The sequence below is a fragment of the Paralichthys olivaceus genome, chromosome 3 (assembly GCF_024713975.1).
Source record: "Paralichthys olivaceus isolate ysfri-2021 chromosome 3, ASM2471397v2, whole genome shotgun sequence".
Lineage (NCBI taxonomy): Eukaryota > Metazoa > Chordata > Actinopteri > Pleuronectiformes > Paralichthyidae > Paralichthys > Paralichthys olivaceus.
In genome coordinates, this window is record NC_091095.1 from 16,897,633 (window position 1) to 16,924,109 (window position 26,477).

Here is a 26,477-nt window from a genome sequence, read left to right on the forward strand (position 1 = left end):
GGCACATGCAGGCTGTAATGGAGGCAGTAAAATTAGTGTGCAAGACACAGAAAAAAAGCCTGACAGGGTAGAGAGTCACTTCAACCACATACCTGTACAACCAGCAACCACCAGTTACAACCACCGCAGGACAACAGCAGCTCACATAGCCTGGCTGATTAGAGGAAGAGTGAAGGCTGGGGCTGCATTCAGCACTGCTGCATACTATGTTCACCCACAGTGAGGATTCTTCAACACCACAAATGCAACCAGGCAACATCAGATCCTGATGAGACACTGCACTGTTCTGGGATCAGATGTAAGAAGAGAAATCACTTCAACTTCCGTTTCATTTAATAGATTTAATTAATTAATCTATTGGTAGATTTGTAGAGTCACACATTGTTGGACTTTCTTGCCCTGACAGCAGGCCACTGGTATATTGTGAAAAAATGGACACAAAAACATATAAACAACTCGTAGTAAAACTACAATTTTTCTCCAACATCATAATTTGTTTTTCATCTTCAAGGTTAATTATTGTTGGTGCTTGTTATCAACAGTAGCACCATGCATTTAAGAGGTCGTAGGCTCACAAACACAGAACAGTCTTTCTCTTTGTTTGATGCTCTGCTCTGTCTAAATACTAATCATTTCCCTGATCAGTCACACAGTCCTCCCTGCTGCCCACCCTGCCTCTTCTTAAATATCTATTGAAGTGGACAAGTGGAATGTCCTGTTCTATGGTCCAGGTCAGACAGACGGGAGGATTAAGTGTAGGATTTGTCTCTGTCATGGTTGATGATATTGTGCTTTTTTTCTGTAGAAGGAAATACAGACTGTAGTCATAGGGAGAAGATTGCACCCCCTTAGAACCATGTTGATATGGTATGAAAGACTCTTTGTAAATGTTCTTGGTTTGCAGTCCTCGAGAATCTTCCCCAGGACCAGAACAGGATCAGACACAATTTGTCAAGGTTTTTGTTTGTGTTCACTATAAATGTCTCAGTTGTTTCAACTCTTTCCCAAAGATTTTACTGGCTGCTTTTATAATTCTAGATAGTCTGTTTTGGTTCTTAGGCTCCAGATGTCCATAAAATGTGCAATTATTGAAAATTAATACACTTTCAGACTTTTGTAGAATTCATCTAAAGCTTGATCATTAGGCAAAACAGGTGGAAAGTCATGACACAGCATACTTTTTGCGATCAGAGCCCCCAAATTATGGAATTTGCTTCCCCTTGAACTTAGAGACTAATACATTAGCTTCCTTCTCAAAGCTTTTCTTTTCGTTAAAGCATCTACAAATGATGACTCTGGCTCTTATTTACCCTGACTAATCCTATTTGTTTATTTTATAATCACTATTATAAAAGAATCTATTTCTTCTTTGTTCTATTTTCTCTGCTCATGTTGTGTTGTTATTCTCAATTTGTATTCCTTGTAAAGCACTCGTTCAGAGAAATTTATATAAACATCATACAGTATCTGGCAGCAATCAAAGATCATCAGCTCTGTCCCAATCTCAGTCCATATTAGAATCATCTGTAGTTTTGAAGCGACCTTGTTTCATTTCTCTTAAAAGTCAGCTTAACATCTCCCCACTTAACATTGGGCAATTGCACAGCAGTAAGTTGAGCTGGGTTCTCTCAGCCACAGAAGATAAAACATGTTCACTAGAAGTGTTTTCCAGTCTCTCTTATGAGTTGGCAAACAACCCCACAATAAGGGCAAACCAAGTTTACACGTTCCCACTGAAAACCACTTGGCTTAATATTTATCAATATTAATATGCAGATGATAAATTATAAAATAAATTATAGATTGTAAAAAATTATAAAGTGAATACCATCCTCTTTTGAAAGGCTGAAAAAACTGTTTTAGGGTGAAGGTTATGAAGCTGAATGTTATTCACATCGACATTAATTAACTGCAGCAAACCTTTTGTCTTTCAGTTCTAAAGATCAGAACTTCATAAAAATCCCCGTTCCCTCTGCTTCAAGACACTAGCACTTGCGTGCCACGCTGTGAACAGATCGGTTCCAGTCTACATCCAGGACATGGTCAAACCTCACACCCCAGGCCTTTCACTTTGCTCTGCATCTGCCAATCATCTTGCTGCGCCCTCACCGCAAGCAAACCACCAAACAAAATCACAACTGTTTGCTGTGCTGGCTCCTAAATGGTGAAACAAGCTCCCCATTGACACCAGGACAGCAGAAAGTCTACATATCTTCCGCCGCGGACTAAAGACACATCTTCCGACTACACCTTGGTTAAGAAGATGATGTCTAAGAACCAATTGAAAGCCCCTCCCCCCAAAAAACCCCCAAAACAGTTTAGTTGCACTTATATGGCACTTACATGTAGCACTTGTAAGTTTGGCTTTTTGAAGCAAATTGTACTTCTTGCTGTTCTGGGTTTGTTCCCTCAAGGCTGAATGCACTTATTGACTTATAATGACATTGAATTTTATTTTAAAACCATCTAGAAAATATAAGTTCCTCAATAAAACAACCTGTATGCCTGTATCTGATATATATATATATATATATATATATATATATATGTATATACAGTATATGCTCTATCGCAGGGCTGATAGTATTTCAACACCTCAGATCACCCACAGACTTCCTGTGTTGTTAATACAGTTATACTAAAGACTTCACATTGTACTCTTTATATACCTGTAATCTGTCAGTGTTTGTTTCTGAACATTTGTCCATTTATTCAAATTCATAATTCCCAAAACTGATTGAGCTGGTAAAGAGGTCAACACCTATGAAACATAAATATATAATGCATGCTTCTCCCAAGGACTGTGAATAACCTTCAAATGTTCATTCTTTCAGCTTTCTTAACATGATGTAATGATAGAAAAGAAAAGCTGGTGAGTTTGTGTGTTTCTGTGTGTGTGTGCACATCCTGTATTCATTTCAGACCTTGAACATTCAGCATGTTCTGTACTCTACGTACAGTTGATTTTAGTGGTTGGTTAGTTCATATTTCATAGATACAATAAAATATCATGATTGACACGGTTCAAAGATTTTTAATTTAATTTATTTTTTTTGCCTGCACCTAAAAAAAACTACAAACTTCTGATACTGGTGCTGCCCTCTAGGAAGTTATCTGTGTAGTGTAAATGTTTGGTTTGGGAAATTAACTACTTTTACTACTATACTTGTGTACTGTAATATCTTAATGAAATATTTCTCAAATTAAGTGCTTGTGTCAAATGAGATTTAATCCCAGTGGCATAATGTCTATCTGATAATAATTTAAGATTCTTGAAATAGATCAGCGCCCTGAGGAAGATGTCAGCCTCACAATAGTTAAAAAAGTTTTTCCTATAACTATGCAGCCCCAGCACCAACTTTTCACTTTCAAATGTAAAAAAATCATTCTTTGTTCTTGAAAGGCTGCCCCATCTACTTCAGCCATGCTTAGAACCCAGGGTTTGAAAAACAACAGAGATTCACATGTTCATGGTGACAATGATAACATGCTGATGTTTAGCATTTACAGCAGTTATATTGTTCATCTATCCCTAATTAGACTTCTCATTAGTTTTTCATTGTGTCATGTTATTCTGCCCACAACCTGACTGGTCAGGGCAGATGGCTGCCTACACAGAGCTCAGTATTAGTCGAGGTTTCTTCCCATTAAAAGGAATTTTTCTTCCTCACTGCTACCAAGTGCCTGCTCATGGGGTAATTTTGGGCCTCTGTGAATAATAATGTGAAGAGAATGGTGAAGTTTCTCTCTGTGAAAAGTACAGAGAGAAGACTCCACTATGATTTTATAATATATAAATAAAACTGGGTTGGGTTGCCATTGAAGTGTTAAGCATTGGCTAATCAGCTCTAAACACAAAGTACAACTGCGGCATCAAGATTCAAGATTTGGGATTTAATTTATTTATCATTATGCAAGGCAAGATTGCAGAGTGGAATTATGGATAGAGTCCCTCTATGCTGCTTATAAGATAATAAAAAGATCAACACTGATAATGGCCTCATACACTTCCTATGGTGCATTTTTTTTAATCGCACCCAAAGGATCATAAACAGCAATGACTAACAAATCAGTAAATTCTCTTTGCAGATAATATGGCTGACTTCTCTCGGTTATGTCATCATTTTACAGGTACAGACCAAAGGACACATTGAATGCTGAGCTTATAACAATTTGTACTATGGGAGGACATGAATTTCTGTAAAAAATGTAAATTCATTCTATCACATTTCACTCAAAATCAGAGTTGTCAAACTAATTGTAGTGCCATGAGAAAACTCATCAACAAAGCCACTAGGATACATCCTCTGGGGACCCTGAATGTCACTACAGTAACATGAAGATCCAGCCAGAAGTTGTTGAGATATTACAGTCTAGATCAAAGACGTCTGGATGGACTCTTCTAATGATCTTTCTTCCCCATAATCTCTTTCAACATTAATTAATATATTAGTATTTATTATTGGAAATAAGATGACAAAATGAAAAAGTGTTGAAAAATGTGTGTTTCATACCTGACAACCCTCCAGCCATGTGATGTTGGTCTGCGTTCACTCCATCTGCCTCCACAGATTGGCCTGGTGTGTGCGATAATAAACGCCGCCAGACATGGTTGACAGCATTTGTCCCATTCTGGCTTGATAAATCTAAAGCTTTCATTGTCTTGACCTGCGTGTCATTACATGGCAAGAGAGAATAGATAAAGCCTGAATTACCGGCTGGTATTTTAGCTAATCTATTTTTCCTCAAGGCAAGATCATCATCAGCAATGAAAGGTCAGAAAGACGGCAACAGCCACTGACACTGGGTTAATCCACAGAGCTGCTGCAACAAACCAGAGAGTTTTTGTGAAATTAATGCAGCTCATTGGAATGAGAAGATCTAATCAGCATCAATTCAAACTATTCATGCTGATTTATCTTTAGGTGTGGCAATGTTGATATTTTGGTTGGTCTGATGAATCCACCACTTTGGTCCAGATTGAAGTATCTCAACAACCATGACATGAATTACAATGAAATGTAGTCCAATCATTAAGACATTGCATTTGTACAATAGTTTGCATTATGACCAAATAAAAAAAGAAATTGATGGCTTACTCACCAGCCAAGGAACTTTGGGGACCCCAGGCAAAACGGATCTAGGGTTCTTGCATTGTACCAAACTGAACCCCCACCACCCCTAAGAAACATGATACTTAATAAACATTTTAGTCTTCAACCAAACCTCTGAATTATGGAGATTTTGGCAGAAACATAGTGGAATTAGGCCTTGTTAGAGGATTTACAACCATGGTGTTATTGTAGTCTGTACATTGCCAATCACTGAATTCTCATAAAATGTTCATTGCTGTGGACTAATCAGGGGCCCCTTCTCAGCTCGGGCACCAGACAATGGCTTGCTTTATGCTCCCTGGTTGCAATGCCAATGGCCTTTACAAATTGTGGCTACAAAATCATTATGTAATATGAACAATCATTTTGAACCATGTATGGTGAATCAGTCAATCAATGTTTTTTGCCATTAAACTAGTGGATTTGGACACACCTTTACGACCATGTCTGTAAAATAGTGCTACTAAATAATACATCGCTACTCCACACTTTGTTCTATTGTATTGCAAAAGACAAGACAATTTCATAAATTTTAACTAATCTTAACCTTCTGTTTTCCACTTTAAACTAGATACAGATAATGTCAATCCACTGTTTGAACAAAGTATCATTGAGTTCAAGCTCAGTGCCACATTGACAAAGTTAGTGTGTCAGCAGTTTGGCTGACATACTGACATTTTCACGCTGAGTTGAAGACTTCACGGTTCATGTACCTTCCGACTTACCGGCAGAATTTCTGATCTATTTTCAGGATGCTCACTGAACAACACCACAAGGCAACCTGCCTATACTGTCTGCTGGGATTTCAGATTCACAAAGGAGTTGCTTGACACTGACTTGTTACCCCTGAGGTGCAATAAAATAATAATCAAGATCTGAATCTCATCTCTCTGCAGTGCCAGCAGTATGTTGGCATCATGCAGGGTACAAAGCCCTTCCTCTTCCACTTGAGTAAGTAAGAGTCAGACAAGAGACAATATTATACTAAGAAGCATCAGCAGGATTAATATATGTCTCAACAAATGTATCTTTGTGTTACTGCTCTGATATAATTACATGTTTTATATATGTATTTTCTTCTCAGCCACAGAACAGGCTTCTCAAGCTTGTTATGTGAGCACCAGCAATATGGCCAACATTTTTTACAGTGATGTGGTTCAGTCCACAGAAGTTGATGGATGGTCCTAGATTTTTATATTTCTTCTCCACGAAGACCCCCAGCTGGCTATGAGGAAGGATGGATGGTGCCTGTGGCCAAGACATCCAGATTACACTTCTCAATCGCCTTAGGGTTGTGCCCCTCAGGTGGAGGCTTGCTAGGCAGGACGTCAATGACACAGCGTGAGGAATGATGAGGACGAGAGGTGGCTCAGTTCATGTTGAACACCTCTTTAAAATCCAAATTTTGGGGGGAACAAAAGGGAGGTCAGGAAAATATTGTACTGAAGACTTGGATGAAGTACACAACTATAAAAACACATTATGTCAGTAAGACCTCCACCCCAACCTGGCCCCAGAGGTCCAGTCAGCATTTAAGTTATGGGCTTAAAGGGGTACCCAAGAATGAGCGGTTATTACAGAGAATCATTGAGGTGAGAGTTAATCATTTCAGGGTGGTTACCCAAAATTCCCATGTGCAGGGAAGTTGGCCACGGGTGGAACGGGTGATGTGGTTATGTCAAAGGAAATGACAACTGAGTGCACATTTTTCGACAAGAAAGGAGAGGCTCTAGCCCCAACAGCGCCACCAGTCCCTGCAGTCAAGGGTCTCTGGATAGGTCAGGAAAAATGAGCTGGACGTGTTGAAGAGAAAAGAAGAGTGTGAGGTTTTTCTGACTCCAGTTTACCAGCACCCTTCCGGGAACTGATAAGCTCTGGCTTCTACTGGACAGGTCAGAAGAAAGTTAGCTCGGAGGCAATGATCTTCCCCCGAGTTACTCTGAGCCACTCTGCAACAGACATAACAGGCTGTCTGTTGCAGAGTGGCTGCTTGACATAAAAAGCAGTCAAGGTTTAGAAAACTGGTGAAGGAACGGTTAGAGGGTCTGGACCTATAGGACAGTTGGTAATGTGGTAAAGACAGGCAGAGAATGAATGAATGAATGCATGAATTTACTGTAACAAGGGAACATCACAAGTGCACTCATTAGCAAAAAGGAAGCTGTGAAGAGAGGGAGACAGTCAGCCTCTAATGCCGAGCAACTCTGAGTGACTGTTCAATACTAATGAGGCTACAAAAGAGTCAGACATAATCACATTCTGTGGCCTCAGGAGACAAAACAGAATTCAGTGATGAACTTTTTTAATATAGGGTCGTGACTATGCATAGATAGATATTATTTGTTGAAAATCTTCACAAGCCTTTACCCCAGATGTTCATAATATGTATCTGGGAAATGAAAACAGCTCCCACAGAGAGTAACGTGCTTCTTTGAATGATTGATTATTTATGTCCCAAGTAAACTGCAGCTTGTTGAGGAAAGCGTTTTTTATTTATCAGGCATAAGTTTTTCATTTAAAGGTACTGTGTGTAGAATTTTGTGATACACCCCTCACCTCACCTTCTCCTTCCAAACATGAAAAAGAACCTGTGGCAGCCTTCACTCTAAGGTGTTTAGTTTGTCCAGTCTGGACTAATGTAAAAAAATATGGCGACCTCCGTTGAGAGGGTCCCCTCGATGTAAATATAAAGTATTTAAATATAAAGGGTATTTCTGGGGTAAAGAAAACTACAGTTCATACAATTTAGATGAAACGAACTAGTGAAAACATCATGAGAATTATTCTACATTAAATTTCTGCCAATAGTTCCCTTTCACCTAAATCTTACACACTGGACCTTTAAGATACTGTAAATGCACGTAATTAGGGGATTAGCTAGCAAGAGGTCTACAGTTGTAATGACACATAACAGAAAGAGGCACAGAAACAGAAAATTAAAGTTACAAAGAGGAGTAAGAGTGTAATTGATAATTCAAATGTTTTGCGGATATTCTCAACTACTTTGGCACAATTCTCAAATGCTAATTATTTTGTATGTAATCCTTCATCCACTGGGCACTTGTTCACAACAGATTTGACTTTGTATTTTAACAAACTGCAAGATTATACTGCAACCGCAAATTAATAAGAACATTTCTTTGAAGTTTGCACAAACGGACCCAAAAATGTCATGAACTATAAAGTCAAAGAACATCTCAAATGTAATTTTCTCAAAGATGTTTTCTGTCATGTTCAGTAATTCTCACACTGTTCAAGTGTCAATTTTTCTGATAAGTTTGGTTTTAATTAATTATTTGATGCTATAAACTGGGACGTGATTGACAGCTGAGACTGGCTCACGGTTGGTTGAGTGCATGTATTGACGAGACCTTGTTACCAAGGCTCCATGGCAACCTTTATCCAGTATATTTTGGTTTCATTTTTTGATAGTGGGAGGAAGTGGAGACATGTTGTGTGAGAATATTTAATTGATTGTCAGTAAATGCACAATGGTCTATTTAACTGTCAAATTCTCTCAGGCACATATGAATACAAGTTTAGTAATATTGTTTTTTAAAACTAAACTGGTAAGTTGTTGAAACTTGAACTACACTTAGAAACAAAGAATTTCTTACATCAAGCAGTTACACATTGTGTTAGGTTAGCTGACAGGAGCTATTCATGAATATGGATTTTGCCAAACATATTTATGGAGCTTGGCTGCAATGGATTCGCTACCGTTTGTAAACAACGTTGGTTAAATAAAAAAAACTGTGCTAGAGGAAGCGAGAGAACAAGTAATTATCCTCGGTGCTGCAGTGAGAGAAGACAGAAGTACAGAGGAAGAGGCAGCCGAGTACTAAGACAGAGATCTTTCCCATATGAATTACAGGCAACAACTATAGACTATGTTATTAACTACCCTACAATAGAGGCCAAATGGAGCTTACTGTAAACTGTGCTACATGTCCTGCAAGTATATAGTACTGTGCAGGAAAAACAGGTATGTACTCAGTCAATGCAGGATTCAAAGTCAATTTCAAGTCAACATTAGCTGAATTAATTATTCGCAATAAGTCAGAATAAATATAACTGCTTGTATGAAACTCAGGCTGTAAGAAATAAATGAGGCAAACTGTAGTCAAGGTACCGAACATGCAGTTATATTATTACCTCTGTCTGTCTGACTGTTAGCCGGTCAACGCAAAAACTGGACAGATAACAACGGAACCTGGTGGAAGGATGTGGTGTGGGTCAGGGAAAAACTGTGCAGTTCCAGAACAAAGGGAGGAGAATTAATTAATTCAATCTATGGCGGTAGTGAGGGTGCACATGCACATGCATGGACATATTCTGAGTGACAGGTACATGTGCTAAAGAGTTAAAGACCAGTACGGGTACATACCCAACTGCAGGTGAAATTATGAGGTCTCAGTGTCTGAATGGAGGTTAACAGCTTTATGGATGATCGTGCAATAGATAATAGCGCTGCAAATAAAGTTTCATGCAGCCATTCAATGGAGTAATGGAGCAAAATACCAAGTTATAGATCTCTTATGTTATTATGACAAATGTACATTTTTTGGTTCAATATGAAACTGTGGCGTAACAAATTAGAAAATGGTTGACCGCCAGGCTATAATTGATGAGAAACACTGTTTTGAAATGGTGAGATGAGCCTCGGTGGAAATATGTGTTCTCAGAGTGCTAATCTATGTGTGAATAACAACATGTAGGGCAAAATGGCTGTGTTGAAAAGAGCACAAAACACCTCAAGGTGAAGGAGCTGTGGCACTAATAAACAAGAAAAGAATGAGTGTAGAATGCTATGAGGAGGTGCTGACTGAATGTCACTGCTGCCATTAGCCCTGCGATAAAACAGATGGTGATTAAGTTAATGATCTCAGATACAGACATACAGTTTGTTTTATTGTGGAACTTATATTTTCAAGATATGTTAATCTCAATGTCAGAACATGTGTTGTTTTTATATACAGTACATTTGCTGTAATATCCAAACTGCTCACATGCCCTCAGATGAACATTAATTACCAAAAGCATTTTTCCCACTTATCCACTTACCTAGAGAGACATATTCATAAAGCAGCAGTTATTTAATTAATATCGATGTGAATAATACCAGCTTCATAACCTTCACATCTAGTTTTTTTCAGCTTCTCAAAAGAGGATGATATTCACCTTGTACTTTTCTATAGTGCCTCTCAAATAGAGAATAATACACAAGTCAGATTATGCCAGAGACTGAAGGTCTGTAATGTGAGTAAGTTATTTTGTTGCAAACCTTGTGAAAATCCATCCTTCTTTCCATCCATCCATGTTACTGAAGTTTCAGAGTTTGCTGACTACGAGTACACGTGTTGTTTTATTAAAAATAATGGAGCTTGAAAGTAATGAAATCCATCACACCTCTTTTTGGATTAGACTGTGCCAGTGTGGCCAAAGGCATGTTTGTGGGTGATTACCAATATAGATGTGTGTATAATATTGGCCAATACTACATCCAGGGAATCCCTGAAGCACTTGGGCATCCTCTACAGAGATCTAAACTTGTAAGGCATGACTTGCCAACTTTTTAATTTGATGATTCAGGCAGAAAACTCCAAACTTCACAAGTAAGTGAGATCAAAATGGCTGCTGAGTGTGTGGTCCAGCTAAGGATGGAAGGGTTGGAAGGAAGGCGCACATTCAAGTCACGGATCACTGCATCCTAATTCATTCTGGTCTACTCTATGACTTTAGGCAGTACAGTCCATCTGGGATCACACCAGCTACGATACCTGTAAATAATTTAGTAGTGACGACTGTATTTAATGGGTGAGAACATCAGTATTTACTTTGGTGTAATCCCATCACAAAATGGTCTGCAGTTGTCCATGTTTTCTGCACTGATGTATTTATTTTTGTAATATATTGTGCATGGATCACTGTATCCCAGTTTCACTCATTCATGTCCACTCTAAGACATTAGGAGCTACAGATCCAAATGGATCCGACCAGCAACGTGACCTGTCAATAATCTAGTAGTGACGTGTTTTCTGCACTGATGCATTTCTGTATTACATTGTGCTGTGTACAGTTTTTGTTTCTGACATTTATTTGTCCAATATTAAAATACAGTTTGCAACAATTTATATAGAAATGTGAATGCAATGTAAACAAAATAAGACAAGACGATGGATGAAGAGCATTTGTTGGGTCCAATGCCGTACTGACAACATTTCTAAACAATTTCACTGATGTTGTTGACATAATAACAAAGGATCTGTATTTTAAATGAGACAATAACACTGTTTTGAATCATTAGTTGACTTGGGAGCTACGGCATTACCATGCATCCTGGAAAACCTAGAAAACATTGATATTTAGAGAGTACTTTTCTACTGAAACAATTTGATACATTTGATAAAAATGACTTTTCTGGCCTGATTTTTTTAAATTGTAATTTAGCTCCTTACATAGATCGCAAGCGTAAACTTATTTTATTCTATAAACTAAAGTAAAACTAAAACACCAGATCTTTCGACTTGCTTTATCACATAATCTATAATGTCAGCTAGCTGAATAGCACATGTTTTGATTCAGCTTTCCCATTCCAGTCTAGACCCAGATCCGTGTGTCTAGATGCAATCGTGTTGTGCATTTGATGTAATCACCTGCTGTCCTGAATTGTCAGGAGAGACTTGTCCTGAGTAGGTCCTGGAACAAAGAGTGGGAACCCTGGCTGTACCATGTAAGCTGTCTTGACAAATGCATAGAGTTTTTAAAATATCACCACAGGTTTAAAAGTGAGCCGCAGCAATCAAGACTTATTTGTGATGGCGAGTCTCGTTTTTCTTCCCCAGGCGCTTTCGACAAAGCCCCTCTTGTGCTTTGTTATTTAAGTCTTAACTAATGAGATGTTCCACCTCTCCTGCATACGAGATACCTTCACCTGTCAAATCTCTCCTGAGCTTCCCAGTTTGCTGCCTTACATGTATAGATAATCAATTCAACTGTATGAGGTCTCTTTCACCTCAGGAGCTTTTGATGGAGACTATGTGGCTTTGACACACTATGTGTCTCTCCCGCTCCCAAATAATCCCATCGCTGGTTGAAAAAGTCAATGCCACCTCTGCCGCGCCTGCACCCGTGTGCTGCTAATGAGGGACAATTACATATTCCACAGATGCAACCGTTGTCAAGCTATCATTAGGAAAAAGGTCAGCACCAAGGGTGTTGTGCAACCTTCAACTACTACTTCCTGTCCCAGGGGGAACTTGGATGAGTATTGATCAAACAGCCTGACATTAATGGTAGGTTAGTGCATGATGATCTAGCAGTACACAGCTATATGTTAGCTGATGTGCTTTGTTTCAAAAGAAAATAAGAGACGGAAAATGAGAAAAAAAACTAACTCTGAAACTCGGAGTGAAACTTTTATCTATGATACTTCAGTCAGGAATGCTTTGTCCTGATTTAACCATTTATTGTACAACAGGGATACAGTTATGATTAGCGCTGAAGGCTCCATTCTTCTCTAAAAGGTGTAAAGCAGGGCGTGGGTGGCAGTGTAGCTGAGCAGGGATCAGTGAGGATGAGGTCGTATTTAAAGGGACAGCTTTGCTGAGAGAATGGGTTGCGATTGGTGGGTGACTGATGAGCACCCAGTAGCTGAGAACTTAACACAGCTGAGCACATGACTCCTTGTCCTGCATGAACTAACACGATGCTTCATGCACTCAGATGTAAGAGCATAGTGTAATGTGTGGTCTGTATCTATATATCACTTTTCTAGTCTGGACGACCACTCAAAGCGCTTTACAGTACAGTTTACTGCCATTCACTCACACACATTCATAAAGTGCATCATCTATGGCCATTACTTTTTCTATGAGCTGCAATTCAGGGTTCAATCATGCCCAAGGATGCTATAGCATGCAGATGGGAAAGATTAAACCCCAGACCTCCTGGTTAGAGGACAGCCGTTCTTCCCCCTCAGCCACAGCCACCCCTGTAAAAATTTCAAAGCTAAGCCTGGCAGTGCTCTAGAAAAGAAATAGGAGCTGAAAGTCTTTCTGCTGCCTGCGGTTTCCTTTGAGTCAGCCAGTCCTCCATGTCCTCTCCTACATGTATCTCTCCACCTTTATTTTGTTCGAAGGTTTAGAATCTGTTCTCCACATCCTCTTAGGTGTTGACTCAAACATAAGTGAAAGTAGAAGTTACTGTTTGGTGACCTGTTGTAGTTAGTGTCATATTTACATCAGTCTCAGTCTATTGTTTTTGCTCTGCAGCACTTCCTCATTATCATTTTACTTGTTCGGCTCCCGTCAAGCTGGAGTGTGACCTTTAATGATTTCATCTGTGACAACATCAAAAGGTTGCGGCTCAACTTGCCAAACAGAAAACATTGTTTCCGTGGAAACCAACTATGTCTGTAGCCCTTAGCTAGCAGTGGTGGGATGTAGGTACATTTACTTTGTTACTGTACTTTTTCATTTATATGAACTTTATTGAGGTAGATTTATTTAGGGGTGCTCTTCACTTTTACTCCACTACACACTGAAAAACTTTTTTTGTTTTCCAATTCTAAAAAGTACTTTGAGCCATTTAAAACACAATTTCCTGATGTACCTGGGGACCCTCTACAGAGATCTTATTTTTTTATTTGATGAGGTAAGTGAGATCAAAATGAAAGCTGAGTTTGAAGATGTGTATGGTCCAACCAGGACCACAGACCTCAGAGTGGGTCACTGGCTCCACTACTGTACAGTTGGATCACAGCATCTATGATACCTGTCAATAATCTAGTAATGACCATTGTATTAAGGATCAGAAAGTCAGTATTTATCACTGTTGCAGCTGGTGTTATCCCAGCACAATATGGTTTCTAGTTTTTTCTGCTCTGATGTATTTCTGTATTATATTGTGCAGTTTCAAACCTTTCAGACAACCCCCATGATTGCACTCAGCCTTTCATTCTGATGTCAACTACATAGTTTTGTAAGTGTATCTCACACAATAGTGACGCTATAAAGGTGACAGACATATTAAATTCAACTGCTAGTGCTGGTGTAGGTGCTTAAAACCACCTCTGTGGTGGTTCCTGCCACACAGTGTGTGTCAAGGGACACATTTAGTCTCAGTGACACACAAACAGACTCACAAGGGGAAAACAATACATCAGCTCCACTGTTGAGGTCGGTAACAAGGCAAAAGCTGAACTCTTTTCTTTGGACTGCCCAGCAGGATTCAAAGGAAACAAATCATGGTCATGCAGGTATGGGTAATTACAATAAGGGATTTTCCGCAGCTGAGAGTGAAACAATAGACATGAGTGAATAATGATAAGCTGCTGGAGCTATGGGGTCATTCAGTTAAATACAGTATAACTCTGATTTTTGGGAAATTGTGGACATGGTCATACTAGAAGACCCAATTGTGGTTTCAGCAGAAAACAGTCTATTTTCCCAGCATGATTCGATAAACCCACAATTGGGGCCCTGGTGTTCAAAACCGAGCTCCTGCTGACACATCTCTTCACACTCTTTGTGCATTGTGTATGTCTCAGGTTGCTTTCAAGTACAGCGCACGCAGCAGACAACCCGTGGCAGATGAATTATATGTTGGTCAGATCCAATGAATTGGCCACTTCTGAGCTAGCAGTTTGCCAGTGTGTGGATCATAATACAAACGTTTTGATGCTCTTAGTCATTTCATGCTTATTCAAATAGGCGCTTATTCAAAAAGGTGTATTCAAATACAAGTGAGCATTAACTAAAATTACTACAAACCAGTGGGGACTGTGGGGCTTCAGGAGAGTGGTTGCTTGCTTTGCTCATTGTCCCACGGCTTTTAATCAAATTATTTGTAATAATTAATTACTATGCTCACAATTCAGTCCGTCACTAACCAGAGGAGCGTTTAGATTTACAGGTGATTCAATCGATTGGCTTAATTTTTAACTTTTCTCATTGCGCTTAACTAATAATGGATGTCAGGATATTTTGTGTATGCTTTCTTGTAATTTCATTTTCTGTTGCTTGAAAGTGAAAATTCTTCTTTCACCCCAGCTCATCAGAGAGGATTAGGAGGAGCTTTTCCCTGAGTCTGACAGGGACTCTTGTTAACAGCACTTTGTCAGCACCTTTGTAAAGAGATTATTTTGTGCCGTGCAGCGCAGATGTTGTCAGTGATTGAAGAGGAGGTGCAAAAACACTGCTTCAAAAATGTTAATCTCATGAATAAAAGAACTGAGGAATTAATATCAATCTATTGTCAGCTGCTCCTTCGCAGCTTTATTTTGTTAAACCCTTTAGAGGCTGGGCTGTCTCCATCATCCCCACATGTACGTTATGTGCTCTTTATTCTAATTTGGCCTGGACCAGTTTGACCAAGTAGTTCATGCTCAAGCTTTTTTTTAATGAAATCTTTTACATTTCTTTTACATAGTGTCTGTCAATATTTTTTTTCCATTGAAACATCAAATCAGCAGTTGACTATTAAAGATCAGGATTGGAGTCACAGTCATTATAGAACACACAGAGATGACAAATTCACAGCAGATCACATTGTTACATCAGTTTTACTTGGTTATGTGCTCGTGCAAAATACAAAACAGTGTTAATTCAGGGAGAAGAAACAACTGACGCTGGAGTCAGTGGACTGAGCTGTAGAGAAAAGCTTTTATTTTTATGGATTAATGTCAGGCCTGATTTTGATATTCTGCAAATACACACTTTGTGTAATTTTAATGCAAATTTTAAATCATTCATTATGTTTTTCATTCTGACACATCTACATGTATGAGGAACATGCACCCATGTTTGTGTGTGTGTGTGTGTGTGTGAGAGAGAATACATTTTCCTGTTTGTGTGCGTGGAATATAAAACTGAACTGCCTCAATTCTTGATCCTCTCAGGTTTCCACAAGGACACATTCAATTCGCTGTGTATATAATCATTATACTGAACCCTTTGATGTATATCAGTGTGTCATATTGATTTATCCAGAAGACAAAGAGTCCTCCATTTGTTTTACTTCTGCTTTTACCTCGGTATCTATGAGAAACAGCCTTTGGATGATGTCATGCGCAAGCTTGACGGGCACTGCACTATTCTTGACAAAGGATAGGAAATATCAGATCTTCTACTTTCTACTGATTTCATTGACTTTTATTTTGTCACGATTTGAGCCATGAAACTTTGCACCAGGACAATGCACTAAACAACTCACATTTAAATCTTTACTAATAGCGGAATACATTGCATATCCTTGCATTGCAGATGAGTCTGATACACTTCAGTTGAATTTCAATTTCCAAGGGGTGTTACCACATGCCTTCATCCAATCCAAGCAATGAAAGGTGTCATGTAGAGCAGAGCAGCATAAAAAACAGACTACAGTGAGTGCAAGTGCAGTTTGTTTGTTCTTTTTTTTGATTCAGCTAATCTAATACAGTCTCTATTGCAGATTCAACAGGTGTCTCCATATCAGCAGCAGCATCAGCAAAATAAATATGCTTCTGTACATAAATCAAACCCCATTTTAGATAAATGGTTGTGATTGGCCAGATCAGTGGATTAAAACATGAATTTGCTGATTAAATTTCACAGATGTTGTTAAGATCAACAGTGTGGTTCCAGAGGTAAAATTTCATGTATAGAGATTTTGATAATCAGCCATCACATTGTGACCATCCAAGGTAGACTTACTACAAGTTAAGAGATTGTGAAACAATGGTATATGCTCCTGTAGAAGTACTTCAATCGACAGCTGTGACTGGTGTAGCTCGCTGTTACCATGGAAGATTTACCACAGAGCCAGCATGATTTCCTTTTCTAACATGCTGCAGTTTTTCAGAGATGAGGAAAAAAGCCCAAAGGGCTGAAAATCCCTACAACAAGGTTAAATTCAAGAAGAAGCTGGAAGTCATTGGAAAGCGATGATTCACAATGATTTATGGGATGTGTAGCTCCTTCACCCTTAAAAAACGATCTACAGTCTTGTACTTGTGCCTTTTTCTGTTTTCCAATGTTTCGTTTTTGCTTAAAACTCTTTAAGCCTGAAACCTTTTAACAGTATAACACAACAGACAATTAGAATGAGTGGAGAAAATGAATGGGAAATTTACAATTTTTTTTCTAGTTTGCTTTTTAACAAACATTGTACACAACTGCACCAAAGAACAAACTATTACATTATTAGTAGTTTACTATCAGATTGAGCTGATCTATCTCAGAGATGTCTAAGAGCTGCGACTATTTTAATCTCATTTGTGATTGACATCTATACATATTCATGAGAGTTTACCAGGGAGCAGTATGAGTGCTGTCAGTCAGAGGAAGAGAGCGAACGAGACAAACAGCCAGAGAGTCGCTGAGTGAAATCTTGGAGCGTGCGTTGAAATTGGGGCGCATAGCGATGGGTGGTCCATTGTGATGGTGTTATATTCAAAGTCACACAGATGTATAGGTGTCTGTGCTGACAGGGCTGAGATTGAATGCAGCCTCATGGTAAATAGCTCCAGATCAAAAGTTTATACGGGCAGCTTTCGATTATTCACTTTGTCACTCACATCCATCAGCTGCTTTGTCGCAGTGAGCGAGTCCTCCTGTCAGACATCCATTTGGACCAGCACCAGCACTGGAGGTGCCTCAGCCACTTTGGCCTTGCGACGCAGCAGATGAGTCAGGCTCCTGAAGGATGGAGTGGCGCGGAGAAGAATTTCCTTGAGAGCGGACCGAAACTCCCTGCGGACCAGGCAGTAGAGCACGGGGTTGAGGCAGCTGTTGGTGTGAGCCAAGCACACAGTCAAGGGGAAAGCATAAGCCTGCACATTATAGAAAGCCTTGCTGAAGGGGACAAGGTCAAACTTTATGAGCACACCCCACAGAGTCAGCGCCTGGTTGGGCAGCCAGCACAGAAAGAAGGAGAGAACCACGATGATGATGGATTTGGTGACTTTGGAGCGACGATTTTGCCGACCTTGCTCACTTTCTGTGCTTGATGCCCCGGCTATTCTTCGGGTGAGGATCAAGCGCAGTAGCAGGAGATAGCAGACGGTAATTATGATGAGAGGAATGAGGAAGCCCAGCAGAACCTTCTGCAGCTGGTATAGACCCAAGAGAAGCTGCGGATCCCAACTGCCAGAGTCTGGAAAGCGCACCAGGCATAGTTCCTCATCTGATACCTGGGCGCTGGTGGAGTAGATGGCGTGGGGCAAAGTGGCCAGGAGAGAGACGGCCCAGATGCCAAGGCTTGTACACTTGGCCCTGGCAGCTGCTGCACGCCTACTGTGCATCTTCAGTGCAGAGGAGATAGAGTAATAACGTGCCACGCTCATAGCTGTGAGAAAGAACACACTGGCATACATGTTCATGGTGGTGACAGAGCTGATGATTTTGCACATCACACGGCCAAATGGCCAGCGGAAGTCCAGGGCTGTGTCCACTGCCCAGAAAGGTAAAGTGAGGACAAACTGGAGGTCTGTGATGGCCAGACCCATCACGAAGCAGTTGATGGATGACTGCTTCTGCCTGTAGCGTGAGTGCAGCAGATACAGAGCCAGCGAGTTTCCCACCAGCCCGAGTGCACAGACTATAGAGTAGACACACGCTATCATGATGCGCACCACCAGGCTGGAGCTGTCTCCTTGAAACTCCATGATAGATTCCCTGGTGAGGAGCTGCAGCCAGCAGTGCAGTGACATGTTGCTGGTGGAACCTCTGCTGGAGATGCCAGGGTTGTCCTCCTGCAGTATCTGCTGCTCACATGGCTCTGGAGCCAGTGTCTGAGCTCCAGTCTCATTCAGCTGCATGGCTGGACTCTCCTGCTCACATATCACTTTGGGCAGCAAAGTTGAAATTCACAAAAAAAGAGAGAGGAAAAGTTTACGCGAGCCTCATTGTGAGGTCTTCTGCTCCATCTGTGCCAGGGTTGGAGTTCTATAGCGCTGCAGATGCGATCCTCCGCAGCTGTTATCGTCTCCTCCTCTCTCCAGTAATACTTCAGCTCCGCGCGCCACGCCATGTTTATAGGTTCCCACGCGAACGCGCACAGCTCAGTCGCGCGGTCGATGCTGCGCTCCTCAACATGCTGGATGGTTGGACTCACGCCTCTGATCGAGGCAGACACATCAAGTATGCCGGCATGTCCGTCAGTCTTGAAGCTTTATGTGTTTGGACACAGGCGCCTCGACTGAATCACGTTGGCGCTTCGCCGGCTATAAAAGGGAAGACGCGGAGACAATGGAGCGAGTAATAAATGCAAACGTGCTGTGAGGACGTCTGTGCTCAATTTTTACTTTTTACTTGGATGTCATGTTGGATGACGACCATGAGGAGCAGGGAAAGGATCAAGGACACGACATAAAGCACTTTGGATGAGCACATTGCGCACTGACTGTAAATGCCCAAAATGATGAAGCTGTCTTGCGCATTCCTTCTATAAAGTGTGTCCCCCTCCTCGAATCCCCCGGCTGCTGCAACTTTCTAAGGAGAAAAGGAAACTGGGTCAGCTCAATGAATCGTTTGAATACAGCATGAAAATGAAGTTTATAGAAATTGTATAGTGACGCTGGGGTCCAAAGTCAGAGAGCTCTCTGCTCTGTGAACTTCACAAATGATCCCATAGACCAAAAATACCCTTCTCTGAATATTATGGTTGCAACCTTTATATGATTTATTTTATTTGTATTCTTTATTTATTATTCATTTTCATATTTTATTTTGCTTACTCGTTTCTCAAAGTACCTTAAACTACACAGTATATGCACAGTCTCTACTTCGTATAAGAGCAGCAACACAACAATAATGTCTAAATTTAACTCATTTCTATTTGTATGTACATACATATTTATTTATTTTACCTTGAATTTGCTTTATTTCTTGTGGCAACAATAAAAACCATAATAAAGAAATATCCAAACATTTTAGTGATAAAACTTTGACCTCACCTAATTCCATCTGGGACACTATTAAGCATTAAGCTCAAAAGGATAAGGGGCAGATGGACTTGAACATATTTTAGCTTTTAGATTTGAGAGCTGAGGGTTCCACTAAAATCCCAATAGGTTATCATTTTTTAAAACAAGATTAAAGCAGAGGACTCATGTTTTTCTCTAAATAAACAACTTGTGGATTTAGGAGAGTGGATAGTTCAGCAGCACAAATCACCAAAAGAAAATAAAGTAGAAATAAAATCATACAGGAGTTAATTACAAACAGAATAAAACATTAAACGGAATTCCTATTATAAAATAGTGTTTTCTGGTTGAGAACTGACATCATTTGCATCATAATTGTTGGAATAATGACAATGATGAGGCTTTTTATATCTGTCCTCCCAGTCTGTATTAATAGGTCACCTCTAAACATAATGTACTGTAAAACCACAGTTGTGTAATCAAAATTCACTTTTCCTCAGCATCCATTGGCTGCCAGCTGGCATCAAGTGGGAAAATGCATTGTGCCACCTGTTGTGGCTGCTGTCGATCTAACAGTGAAGCCCAGGCAGACTTCAGAATCATTGAATAAACAGTGTTAAATGAATCTGTCCACAGACTTCAAAGTATAACCCAGAAGCAAATAATTCTGTCACCCTATTGCTTGGCTCCTTTTCTCAAGGAGTCATTTCCTCCTTGTCTGTAAGTAATCTCTCTCTGTAAGTGTCTGAGCAAATTAAAAAGACATGATTCAAAGACGAAAAAAAATATCTTCATTGTTCTAATCTGTCCTGACCCACCCTTTTGTCATTCAAACAATCGTTAAACCTCCGAATGCACAAGTGCTGACAGTGTTAATGTTCCAAGCATTCAAATGTGTGATGTATGTAGGAGATTTAGGAGAATATTAGATGCATGTCAGAAAGCAGCAGGGTCAGCTGTCATAAAAGATTTAAGATTTAATCAAATGTGTGAAGATTGATTATCAGACTGGCGGAAACGGTGTTCATGGACAAACCATGCTCTGCTTATTCCAATGGAATTGTAAACCTTTTGTCATCTACCACACATTCTCTGAGGGAGACAGGCGAGTGCAGCAACCACACACACACCTGTGTGTCGCTCTTGATTTATTGCACATAGTATGTAACAGCTACAATAATAATAACTGCATTTGTATAGCACTTATCTAAACAAAGGAAAAATAATCAAATCCATGGCTAGAAGAAGAATAAATTATAATAAACAGGTAATTCAGTTAAATTTCTTGAGCCATGGAGCAGGTTGTTGTGGTTGTTATAATGAAAATAATAACTTCAATTGTACCTTTGTGTATTCAAGTATTTCAGCCTATTAATCACAATAACGTTGAGAGAGGATAAAAGTAAATCTGACTGGCTACTGGCTTGTATGGCAAGCTTATCAAAGCTTATCAGGGTAAATAAAGCTTTACAGCTTATTCAAATGTCTGATTGCATAGCTTTTGCTATGAGAGCTCCTGCTTTGGGCATTGCTGGGCCGGAGCCAAGTGCCTTCGGAATCTGTGTCGCCATTCATTTTGAGGGTGTCACAAAAAGTGTCACTGTGCCTCTCACATCCTTTACCGCCTCCCTCGCCTCTAAGCCCCTTGCCAAGTTTGTCACATTTTTAAATTGTGCAATGGATGGAATTAGGCTCTGAAGTGTGCATGACTATAACAATTACCCCCTCATGTACTGCACATATTTGGTTGTTATATAGTTTACATATGGACACAACTGTGTAGATCTATAGAAGTATGGCCCTTGTTGTGCCCTCTACCCTGCCTCTCATCCAATGTCAGCAGGGATTGAACTGCTCACTGCTTCTTTTACAACATATTTCTGATTGCACAAACATCTTGTTTGGATGAATCCACAACTGAACACATCAACATGCCCATATGATACTCAACAGCTTTGTTTTCTTTTCAAGAGTGACATATGAAGGGAGCTGTACTGCACATCACACTTGGTGGTGATGCTGTGTTTCACATGACGACATCTAAACCTGTAACAACTATCAAAAATGACCCACAGGGTGGCATCGTTCTGGCTTGTTTATGGTTAATAACAACCTATGCAAATATAAAAAAGGGGTTCTCTTAAAATAGCAGAATTAAAACAAGCTTCATGTTGATCTTTATTTGTGGAACAGAGGTGAATGTGAGGTCATGGTGCCAGAGTGATGATTTTTGGAGTTGTCTGAAGTCATCAAGCAAATTTGAATGCAGCAAGTGAGCGAGCCTTTTAAAACCTTTTTTGTAGAGCGTTTATAGAGCAGTGACCCATGGCTGACCCGACAGATTGTTCATTCATCCTCTGTTACAAAATCATCCAATAAAATGAGAGAGTGATCAGATGCTGGGCTTTGATGTCAATTTGTCTGGGCGTCTGACTATGTCCAAGAACACATGGTGTCCCAGGGGGCTGGAGATGAGGCTGGCAGATATATTTCTGATGCCACCACAATCTCATGTCAGAGCAGAGCGTACGGCTGCCAGTAAACAGAGCTGGCCTCAGGCTCACAGCCAGGATCTCCTTGATAATGATTAGTATTCCAGGATGTACAAAGACAATATCAGATTGTCATTTGTTATGCTAATATTTGATGTGGGTCCAACTCTGGGGATGCAATTCCACTTATCAAACATTTATCTATGAACAGACACTTCCACTTTATATCAGAGTGTTGCAACTCCTTTGTACACTCCTTTGTTTCCGCCCTCCATTGAGAACATGCAAGGACAGGATTCATTTTAAAACATTCTCCACATGAAATGGAACAAATCTAGCTTTGAGTTCTGCTTTTAAAGCTTATCTATTTCTGTTGTGTGAACATATATCTAAGGAGATCACATTGATATTTGTGACTGTAGTATTTGAGATATTTTAGGTTAATGTTTTAGTGGCAAGTGGAGCCAGCAGCCCTGGAGGGACACAGTGACCTGTCATTGAAACCCTCATTTGTTTGCACTGTGTGTGTGTGTGTGTGTGTGTGTGTGTTTGTGTGTGTGTGTGTGTGTGTTTGTGTGTGTGTGTGTGCGTGTGTGGACTCACCCTCACCACCTCAAGCCTCACCTCCGTCCAGATGCATGACAGAACCCAGCATTTACAAATGGGAAATAATTATCTTGAATTCCCATAGAGGTCTGTTTCCAAGAAATATAAATGAATAGACAAGTATCTAATGAGAAAATTGCAACTATGGCAAGATGTAAAATCACAAAATTGAATCAGAACATTCCGCATGAATTTGCATTTCATTAATCCATCCAAATCTCATGAAGTGAGGGGGAACTAGCTTGAAATCACAAATAGACTTCATGTACAGAATGACAATAAGCACAGTATATATATTTATGTAGATGTATATATACAGTACATATATAGTTCGATATTGTTTGGTGAGAATACTTTATTAAGTCTGATGTGTTAGTGTTCTAATTTAAATTTTTTTCCCAAACTGCCAAACATCGAAATAAAGCGACTGAATCAAATCTGGTTTAAAACAGCTTCCTACTCACAGCGAGTTTTCACATGTTACAGTCATCATCCTGCCCACAGTCCTGACAGAGTGATCAGAGGCAGAAGTAATTCTTGTGACTTCTAGACATTTTTCAGAAAGCCTGTGCCAGAACTTATCTGCACTTCTCCAAACCCTCCAGTACAAGCTTTTACAGCGACTAACTGCTGTGGTTTATAGGCAACAATGGAAAAATGTGCTGTCAGGGCTTATGTTGTTTTCTTCGACATCATAAGGATGAAAAAAAAAAACCCCAGCTGTAACAACTGTCTGTGGAGACCTGAAGAAAGGTTTCAATGCTGTTGAGACAATTGTAACTTGATTCATTAGGTAATCACATGGATTTAGTCCTTGATGTATTTCTTTACAGAAATTTTATTTGTCATTCTGTTGAGATCAAACAAAGTGAGTGAAGAGTGAAAACTCATGCTGCACTGATTAACAACTGTGAATTAACACTGTAAAACTGGGATGTTTAAATAGATTATATAATTAATTATACTGATTAACATAATTTAACATAAATGAAGTGCACAAATGCATTTTTACAGACCCATTCTATTAATTTATGTAAAGAGTCACAAAACAATTAAATCATATGGAATGATTTTGCTGAAACTGATTTGACTATTGGTTTATCTGTCTGGAATAGTTTGCCCTTTAGCCTGATTAAGCTTTACACGACAGCTCTGCCGTTATTCACCAGGGATCAGAGTTTGTGGAGCAACAAAGTGAAACTTCGAAGGAAAAGTCTTGAACTGTTGTAGATAGAATAAAAGATTTGAGTTCTGTTATTTTTAAGTACAAAAGAAACTAAATATTTTATTTATCTTCTATTTTATTATTACATTGCTTCTTTTAATTTAGTCTGTATAACATTCTTGCATATTGGATTTGGCAGTTAAGTGTTGACAGTGACCTCACAAAACATAATGTAAACAATCTTAAGGCCTTGTACCTTGTTTCATCCAGACCTTCAGATTTTTCAGCGAACCAAAATAACAAGTGTAACAGGTGCCTTGGACCATAGTTTTAGACCAACAGACCAAATTTTGGTCTGACTAAAAGAGGTGGTCTCAATCCTGATTAAAACTGAACCATGCTTTGGTTTGTTTTGCAGTGTGAAAATTTTTTTGGGGGACAGTTCGGACTCTCAGACAAATTGCAGAAAGCTGAGACAACAGTAAACAATAAAAGAAACACTCTTAAACTTTAGACTCAAAGGGACGAGTCAGAAAATGTAACGCTTCAAAGATCAACATCTTTAGCCAAAGGTCACACACTGAGGGTGGTTCGATGAGGCAAATAAAGCAGACAGAAAGGCAGGAGAAGGCAAAAAAACAGGGTACACAAGGAATATCTATTTTTAACAAGACACATGCTGAACTGGCTGAACCACAGCATGTGTTGAAGTGTAATGAGAGTGTGGTGGTGGAGGAGGAGTCTTTGTATACTCTGAGGACTAATTCATGATAGGACACAGGTGACACAGACAACTGGAACTAAATTTGTAAGCAGGAAATAAAAACAACAATGAAGGGTTATACAGGAAATACTGCACAGAGGCCAGGCAGAAGTTTATATCATTCTTTTATTCAATCTTTTAGATTTTGCAATTAATTGTAGAACTGCCTGATGTCTGCATACTCTGTTAAGTCATAAGTGTATTCATCACGTTTAACAAATTAGTCATGTTGAGTAATATGTCCTTACAGTAAACTGCTGTTACCAGGTTGAACTATAATGTCTGTTAAAGGAAAACTTTTTATCACCAGGATAAAATATGTGTAGACTATCTGTTTCAGTGTAACTGTGGAGAAGAATTCCTAATCTTTAATTATCGCACAGTCGATATACCGGGACTGATCATCTTCAGTTTGATGTCTGCTTTGGGCAGAGAGTCAGATAGCTGATATTTAAACATCTTCATGCAATAAAAGATGGAAATACGTAGCATTAAAGAGCCTGCAGGAAAAACTTAGTGGCAGTTAAGAATAAAATCTTATTCTGCACACATTGACATTGCATTCATCCCATATGATGTTATAGATTAACTAAAAGAAAGACACCACAGGTGAGCATGATAAAATAATAGACATCATTGTGATACCTCCTAAGTTTACATACATTATGATGATCCGTTTTGATAACAAAGTTTCTGTGATTTCAATGTTTAAACATGCTAAGGGAGGTGCTGTCTAAATAGATATGCACTTATTCAAACACATTTCCAGAAATGAGAGCACTGTATAAAGCTAAGTTCTTTGTATCACTCCATTAATCAGAGTAATGTTAAAAAAGGGAATAAATTGATAAATAAATCAAGCAATCAATGATATATAGACAAAGCCCTCTGTTAAAACTTTGGAATAAGAATAAGAATAAAATCAAGTGTTTTCTCTCCACTAGTCTGAAAGAAGACACATTATCATGGAACAGAATATTGACCAGTGCATGAATTTTTTTTTTGCCAGTGGTGTTGCCTTTATTAAATATAATCAAAATAGTTCATGGTACAGTTTTACAATGCACATACAGAAAAAATCCACTTTTGAAATCGTATTTTTAGTCAAAACATTTGCTACTCTACAGTCCTATTACCTGAAATCATTGAAATTAGTGTTGCTGCAGAAAAGTACACAAAAAAAGAAATAAAGACCAAGAAATGTAAAACTTTAATTGCTCTTCCACTTCTCCAAGGTGGAGATATTGATTCCACTCTGAGCCCTGAAGCTCCAGTTTGCATTTTAAAAGTTCAAATCCCCCTTTCTCTCTGAAATTGGAAAAACAATTTTGTTAATAAGCACAGTAAGGTGATCTGGGTCAGCGTCACCCCCCCAAAGAAAGAGCCAATTTGTAGATTAAAAAAAAGAAGAAAAAGATGACGGCACTCTTTG

The 26,477-nt window shown here is 39.3% G+C and overlaps 1 protein-coding gene across 1 annotated transcript; it reads right to left on the minus strand.

Moving 5' to 3' along the window:
• Positions 1 to 15,501: 15,501 nt before the first annotated feature.
• Positions 15,502 to 19,911, minus strand: rxfp3.2b (relaxin family peptide receptor 3.2b). Its single transcript, XM_069522226.1, has one exon. It carries the CDS (start codon positions 18,910 to 18,912, stop codon positions 17,710 to 17,712), a length of 1,203 nt encoding a protein of 400 aa, XP_069378327.1. The 5' UTR covers positions 18,913 to 19,911; the 3' UTR covers positions 15,502 to 17,709.
• Positions 19,912 to 26,477: the final 6,566 nt, after the last annotated feature.